General features: G+C 55.2%; 2 protein-coding genes across 2 annotated transcripts; both read left to right on the forward strand.

Moving 5' to 3' along the window:
• Positions 1 to 825: 825 nt before the first annotated feature.
• On the forward strand, positions 826 to 2095 carry C8A04DRAFT_30119 (glycoside hydrolase superfamily; the record flags this gene model as incomplete). The annotated part of the gene is made up of 2 exons (XM_062781261.1): positions 826 to 1180; positions 1275 to 2095. 2 exons carry the CDS (start codon positions 826 to 828, stop codon positions 2093 to 2095), a joined length of 1176 nt encoding a protein of 391 aa, XP_062635696.1.
• Positions 2096 to 4395: 2300 nt separating this feature from the next.
• On the forward strand, positions 4396 to 5370 carry C8A04DRAFT_38428 (uncharacterized protein; the record flags this gene model as incomplete). The annotated part of the gene is made up of 2 exons (XM_062784235.1): positions 4396 to 4761; positions 4819 to 5370. The coding sequence occupies 2 exons, from the start codon at positions 4396 to 4398 to the stop codon at positions 5368 to 5370; spliced, it is 918 nt and encodes a 305-aa protein (XP_062635697.1).
• Between the last annotated feature and the right edge of the window lie 2563 nt (positions 5371 to 7933).

Consider the following 7933-nt stretch of genomic DNA (forward strand, 5'->3'; position numbering starts at 1 on the left):
ACCATCCACGTCTCATCACGTTGTCTTCATTCCAGTGGGGCCGTTTACCTTTGCGGCCAGTCCCCGGACGCACGGAAGAATTCCAGAAGCCCCCCGAACCCGGGATTCCGCACCGGAAAACACAAACGATCGACAACGGCAAACACTTCATCTCGGGCCATTGGGCCCCGGGAACAAGCCTTTTTTTCCCCCTTAACCTCAAACGGAGGTCCTTCTTCCGCGTCCCCAAGCCTCCATTCGCACCAACAGCCTGTCAATTCCCGGCCCGGAATCTCAATTCCAGCCAGTTATTCGCTGCCCGACAGTGAATAACAATGAAAAACTCCCGCGCAGCATTGGATTGCTAGCAGGCCTCGCCTGTCCACCCGCCCGCATATCTGACCGCTAACCTTCAAGAATCTCCAATAATATAGTGTATAATCTGGAAGGGACCCGATGCAACAACCTGTGCATGTAGCCAATCGGGCAAGATGATCGCCCCATAGAATTGCCGTGCAGAATTAAGGTTTTCGTGGAGAACAAGTCATGGATAGAGTGTATCTCGCATCACAACCCCCAAATACCCCGGGACGTGGAAGAACGGGCGATGGCCAAATCGAGGGGGGCGGGAGGAGAACCAAACGACGAGGGTGGGAAATCGGAAAAGGATCGGCAGCGTGGTCGATGAGGTTGCATCACGACTTGAAGCTGACTACAACGTGGGAAGGGTATATATAACCCGACCTCTTGGGAGGGAACTGTTGAAGTTTACTTTCTTGGCTGTGTAGACATCGCTGCTGTTGTAAATCAGGTCCCCTCTCCACGCAAGACGGCCATCAACCCACCATGAAGTTCACCACCTCCTCCGCAGCCGTCACGGCCGCCGCCGCCCTGCTCCCCGGAGCGTCGGCGACCATCTACTACGCCGGTGTAGCGCAGTCTGGCGGCGAGTTCGGCGTGTGGAGCGCCGATGCCACGCCTGGCACCGGTCTGCCGGGCACGTTTGGCGTCGAGTACCAGTTCATCGACGAGGCTGGCGTTGACACCATGGTGGACCAGAACAAGGTCAACCTGCACCGTGTGGCCTTTTTGCTAGAGCGCATGTGCCCGCCCGCGGACGGGCTGGGTGCCAAGTTCAATGAGACGCACTTTGACTTCTTCAAGCAGTCGATCGATTACATTACCACGACCAAGGGGGCTTGTGAGTGATCCCGTTTACTTGCGATGCCGTTTGCTTGTGATGAAAGCTTACGAGGGCTTACCTTTCTTGCTAACACCTTGGGCCTGACTGATAGACGCCATCCTCGACCCCCACAACTACATGCGCTACAACGACCCCTCCTCGCAGCCGTACAGCGGCAGCATCATCGGCAACTCGTCCGACCCGACGGCCGCCACGACCGCGCAGTTCGGCGAGTTCTGGGGCGAGCTCGCAGCGCGCTTCGCCGACAACGAAAAGGTCATCTTCGGCCTGATGAACGAGCCGCACGACATGCCCAGCTCCCTGCTACTGGACAACCTGCAGGCCGCCGTGGACGCGATCCGCGCGGCGGGCGCAAACAACCTCATCATCGCCCCCGGCAACTCCTGGACGGGCGGGCACGCGTGGACCCAGGGCGGGGACGAGGCCAGCAGCAAGTGGCTACACAAGCTGGTGGACCCGGCCAACAACACGGCCATCGACATCCACGAATACCTGGACCAAGACTTCAGCGGCTCACACACGGCCTGCACGCAGGACGCGGCCACCAACCTCGCCGACGTCACCGCCTGGCTCAAGGAGCACAACCTCAAGGCCTTCATCACCGAGTTCGGCGGCTCCAACACCACCGAGTGCCTCGACATGCTCGACAGCATGGTCGACTACATGGCTGACAACGAAGAGTACATTGGCTGGACCGCGTGGGCCGCGGGTCCCTTCTGGGGCCCTAACAGCCCCTGCTGCACCGACTCGAACCAGTACGGTAGTCTCGAGCCCGGAAGCACCGCGGGCGACGGCACCCCGGGTCTGTACGATACCGTCTGGCTGCCTGTGCTGCAGAAGAAGGTGCCGGCGCAGTTGCAGTGGGATGGCCCGGCGAGCGTTGAGGGTGGTGAGCTGACGGAGAAGGCGTAAGGGGGGGTTATTGGTAGAGAGATAGCTGGGGCCGTGGCTCGAGTGCCCGGTAGGGTAAAATTGATCGCATTCGTGAAGCTTGAATCTGCGCTATGGGGGATGGAATTGGTGATGTTGCTGTGAAATGTGCTCGTTGATAAACAATCGGTGGTCAAAAATAAGCCCGTGTTGCAGCAGCCTGATTTGCAACTCTTGCTCTTCAGGTTCGTTTCATTATCGTCTTTAGTGAAAAGAAAGCCAAAAAGCTCACCACGTACTTCTCTCTACCCCCCCGGTGGGGGCCGAGGAATAGTAGGCGGTTACGAAAACCCGCGGTCGGGTTTTGCATTGTGACCATCACCAGAGTCGAACTCACGGGGGCTCGGGTTCGGGCGCCATTTCTGACGCCCACGCCCCTCCAAATGCGCCATCCGAGGGTTGAGCATTCATCGGTGGGAGGCGTGGGAAGAAGCAGCGCGGGAATGGCTTATGAAGGCCCTTTTGCTTTGATGGAGGAAGGAGCGGACAGTGGGCAAGAGATAGAGCGCACGTGACCCCTACGCATCAAGATTCCTCGGTTGCAATTCAAGGTACCTAGGTAGCTCAGCTGCAACGTTGTCTGTGATATGCCGCGGCTAAAGTAAAGCATATCGTGGCCGTGCGAGTTGTCAGTCGTTGTGTTGATGGGCTGTTGCTGGTGCGATTTTGAAACATGTCCGTCACAGCTGCTGGAACAGATCGTCAGGGTCCGGAAACAGTCGTATTTTTGAAGTACACTCCAGATCGCGTCTCTGGGGTTGAAGGCAGGAAAACACGTGATCGTTTGACAGGAAAGATGGAAGAACAGATACCCTATGTAATCCGAGGCCTCGTCGTGGTAGCTAGCGTCAACTCTGGGGCAGGGACGCGTCGGTGACATTGACAGGTTTAAATCTCCTGGAAGCCAAGGAAACGTCAATAGTCCCAGGTGTGAAATTTGCCGTGGGACACCGCCTGCCTGAGACATGCCCCACAATTTCAGATGTCATGGAACCCCCTTTGACTTTGTTGCAGGAAGGTGGACAGATTCCAAGATCGCATTTTATCTCCCTGGGCCTGCCTACCGTTCACGACGTATTCTCGAGCAAGTCTTCTCTCATCACATTTCGCTGCCAAATGAGCAATAAATAACAACCACACCGGCCAAAGAAACGATGACGGAATACCGGCCGGAAGAAATGCGCCGGTCGGTGCATCCCGAGATGGTGGGGCAACCCCGATTGGCTGGCATTCATCGCCGCCTCCGGAACGTTCAACATCCGAGGCTGAAACACGACCGGTCCTTTGGTGTCAAAACGGGGCGTTGTACGGGCACGGGCTTGGCTGCGCTGGGATGAGCACAGCGACTCGCCGATAATGAGATTGGAAACAAACGCTCTTTCGTCCGATCTCTTCCCACTAGCCGCCCGTTTGCCGTCCAACCTCGCCGACTTGCCAACTGCCTAGTCAGTCTTCCCCGCCGGCAACTGGGGCTTCCGCGCCCCCCATGGCATCCCGCTGTTCACGCGGTGGCGGTTAGTCTGTCGTCTCCTCCTCCGGCCAGTGGATCTGTTCCTTGCACCACCGCAATCTGTATGTATTGGACGATCGAAACTCGGCAACCTTTCTACCCGTAAGACTTGGACTGCAGTCAGCATTCCCTCGCCTCGTGGTCACGCGTGGTTCGTTTGGATCCCGACTTGTGATGAACCCCGTTGAAGCATCTGATGAGCAAACCGCGTGAGTTGTGAACAAGTCCCCGTCCATACTCCCCGGTCGGAAAGGGCCGTGAGCCGACACCCGGTCGGGAAACCTGGCAAACGGGACCTGCGCCTGATGAGACTGCCGCCGTCTTCGTCCTTCTCCTCTGAACAGCGGCGGTGCAGCACATCCCGGACCCTTGCCCTCCTGTTACCAGTCTCAGGCTCAGTGCTCGTGTAAAAGGTTAGTCAACCGCATCGCACTCCGTTTTGGGTCTTCTCTGGACATTTTACCTCTTTCAACGCTTCTGAGATCTCATGGTCTCAGTTTACTTTTTCTCGTCTTCCTCCCTTCTTGGCCCCCGCCCCCCATCTCCCTCGGTCTCGTATTGCGACCTTTCGAGTTGAGCGCGGGTGGGCGGCAAATTCCCTTGATCCCTGGAGCCTGGGACCTTTTCTCATCACGTCAGCCCTTTATATGAACCCCCTCGGTCGCCCGACATGCCGCTTAACATGCCGCGCTTCTTCTCGCTCGCTGCTACGGCTCACCCTCGAGACCACGAGCTTCGCCGGGCATACTGGAGTTTCAGCCGGGTTTCCAAGATGGCTCTCCAACCCTCCCTCCTTCACGTCTCTGTCGTCGCCGTCCTAGTATTCTTCTCCTTCCTCCTCAGCCATGGCGAAACAGCAGCAGTACAGGGTGTCTGCCACACACACGACCCGCCTAACCCACTGGCCACGTCATTCCCAAACAACTCGACCGGAGTTCTGAACGCGACGCTCGCCATCATTCCCATTCCGCTCGAGACAGCTCGCCGCTTAATCCCATCTCAGTACAGGATCCTCGAGCACGCCTATCGCGCTCTGATCCCCGACTTTCCCAAGGGGATGTACCCAGTGCTGCTGCAGGCCGCACATGACCATGATGTTCAATTCCGGGCGTACAACATCACCATAGACGACTTCTCGGTCAGCTTCTCCATTCATTGTGTTCGACCCCCGTGTATGTGCTAACGTCGGGAACAGCGTGCTGGGTTTGAGTTTGGATTCCTGGACCTCTTGGGTGACGGCTACTCCTCCTTCCGATGGGCGCCAGCCCAACTCATCACCTCCACGAACGACATAGCCGTGGAGGGATCCCGGGCGTATGGGACGGTTGTATCACCGGCCGAGTACGAGCCGGCGTGTGACGCCTATCAACAGTTGCCAAACGGCAACGCCTACTTCAAAGCAACCAGCCTTGACTCTCGCGATTTTATCGAGCTCGAATTCGCCCGCACGCCACATTCATCTCGTCATCGTTACCCCTTGGAGCTCTACCGAAACATAACCAACCAACCCACCTTCGCGAATGCCAGCTCCTGCGACAACATGATCCGGTTCTTCAACACCAGCATGTCCACCGGCGAGCATGCCCCTGTCGCAGTGCGTGGGAAAGCCACAGGCCGCGCATTCCCTTTCAATGAAACGACACACAAGTGGGCAGATGTCTACGGGATTCAGGTGGCGACACCGTTCATCGAGAACAATTATCTCGACTGTCAGACTATGAAAGGATACCCCGGAAGTGTCGGGTAATTCTGGCCGTGATATGGGGCCTACACAAAAGAAAAAGTGCATTTGTAGCAATGATACCCTGTTCTGCGGGCAGCCTGAAAACAGGACAGAACTTTTGGGAAAGCTTGGAAAGAAGTAAAAGAAATCTTATAACAAAAATATTAATAGCTTATAAACATGTTACAATCAGTCATTGGTGCCTCGAGCTTCATGAATAATGTCATTCAAAATGCATAGGTATTTATCTGCTCTATCGCTTTTAACCCAAGCCAAACTCCTTGGTCCGCCATGCGCGTTTTGTCTTGTCTATGTCTATCGATGCAACGACCGGAAATTTGAACAGCGTTGGAACCAACAATCAGAAAATCCGTAACACCATTTTAACCATCTCTCGTCCTTACTTCGTGACCCTGAACTCCTCGCATGCTGATGAAAAAAAGAAAGGATGCAAACCGAAAGATCATTCCCCCAACAACCGTCGCCCCTGCTCTGCACTCAGATGAGACAGTCACCATTTGATTCCCTCCAAGGCGGTGCCAACAAACGAATCACCCTGTTACTTTCCCGGAACTCGTCAACGACGGTCGTCGCATCCCGGCTCGTTCCGTTGAATCCCGGCGGAACAACATAGCCACAACATGGGATCTCATCCCATCATCGCTCGCGATCCCATCCTCTCAGATGGCTTCTTCACAAGTCAATAGGCATCCTAGTTTTCGCGTTCGTCGTCCATGGTCGCCCTCGAGTTGTTTTGACAAGCGGCAACGTGCGCTGGATGATCCGGATGAAGGAGCGGGAAAGAGTCCGCTTGAGCGGGACCGCCTGGAACATGATTTGGAGTTCTTGCGGTCTTTGGTCCATCGAGAATGAAGTGAGAAGAGATGATGAGGCCGGACAGGAGAGTCACGGCCGAAAGGATAGAAAGGAAGAGATTCGACCGGCGATGGGGGTTCGAGACTGAGGAGAAGACGACGCAGACCGCGGCAGCAGCCGAAAAGAATATGGGCTAAGGCGAGGAAGAAAAGTGTAACAACCCAGCGAAAGAAAGTAAACAACAACAACAACAAAAAAAAATAAAAAATCCCCCAATCCAAAAGTGCAGGCCCGGCTGCTAGACCACAACAGAAGAAAGGAAGAAAAAATTGGACGAAAAGACTATTCCTCACAGACTGATCGACATGACCACCAAGTCCTAGACCCAGCCCGCCCGACCCAAGGCGGGCAGGGCAGAGACTATAAGAGCTTCGAAGCGGCGGGCCCACCCACCTGCTTTCCCGACCTCCCGCTTGGCTTGTTGGACAAGACCGAAAGCAAGTGGTCGCTGTTGGGGCCGCGTTGCTGACACCCGCAAGCCGCAGCCGCAGCGGGTGTGTTGTTGGCCCACATTTAGTGAGAGAGATGTATGTATCTTCCCCAAACCCAGCGGCACGGAAATTTTCTTGGAGAGGGGTTTTTCTTTTTGACTTGCTGTGTTCTGCGCGCTTTTCCAGTAACTGATCGTGCGACGGGCCGGATTGCCGGGTGTCAGATCTGGGGGTCCGGTTGGTAGGGGGGCGGCGAGGAAAGGACGGGGAACGGGTTGCGGGTTGGTTTGGGCGATTTTCACGTGAGATTTGTTGGAGACCAACTAACTAACTAACAAGCGGCACGGGAGAGAGGGTCCGGCGTGGTCGACCCGTTGATGGATGGGGGAGTTGATAGGACTGTGCCGCAGGCCGGGTCTGGGGCCCGGAGGTCAGGTTGGTTTTGGGGAGGAGGGGAGTAGGGAGAATGAGGTTGTTGAAACGTGTTGGGATGAAACAGGGATTTTGGTGGATGGGTAGAAAAGAGTTGATGGATTTTGAGGTTTGGAAATGGGGGATCGGGGGATTACGGGATCGCTGGATTAACGGATTGGAGGGTTTATACTGCCGGATTACGGATTACTAGATCGGGGAAATTGAGGTACTCCATTCCTCCGGGTTCTGAACCGGGGCTTTTGATTGTTTTTAACTATGACTGAAACATTTCAAGAGGCTGGGGGAAGATGCTCAAAAGGAGCCGTCTGGAACCGAACACTGAACAGTCATCGGGGACTTAAACGCATCGCCAAGGATAGAAGAGTGCCATCTATACAATTTGTTAGTGCAGATTCAGAAGCTAGCATGGAACAAGCGTAAGCACTCACTTTATAAACATGGTCTCCAACGAGCCGGCCGCTCGGCCCGAGTCAAGGCCTCCAATATCTTCCTTCGGGTCGAGGCTAAAGCTCGCACTTGTTTGTCGGATAATGTATTAGTATTTGAAGGATCTTTCAATGCCCAGACACCATCGTGTTCCTCCATCGCATTTGGGCTGGCTGGGTACCTTGTATTTTTTTTTGAAAAAACAAAACTCCAAACGTTGACCACCACCACTGCCAGCCCATCACCACGGCCCTTCAATCCTCCTCAGAAACTCCAGCGTCTCCTCTCCAACTGTTTGTCCCTTTTCCCCGCCCGGTTCGTTCCCGTTAACCCCCTCATATTTATTAATATCCCCAGAGCTGGGGGTCTTGGTGGTGGGCTTTCTACTAGCAGTATTCCCGCCGTTCTTGGTTGCGGAA

This window comes from Dichotomopilus funicola (genome assembly GCF_033296635.1).
Source record: "Dichotomopilus funicola strain CBS 141.50 unplaced genomic scaffold C8A04scaffold_46, whole genome shotgun sequence".
Classification (NCBI taxonomy): domain Eukaryota; kingdom Fungi; phylum Ascomycota; class Sordariomycetes; order Sordariales; family Chaetomiaceae; genus Dichotomopilus; species Dichotomopilus funicola.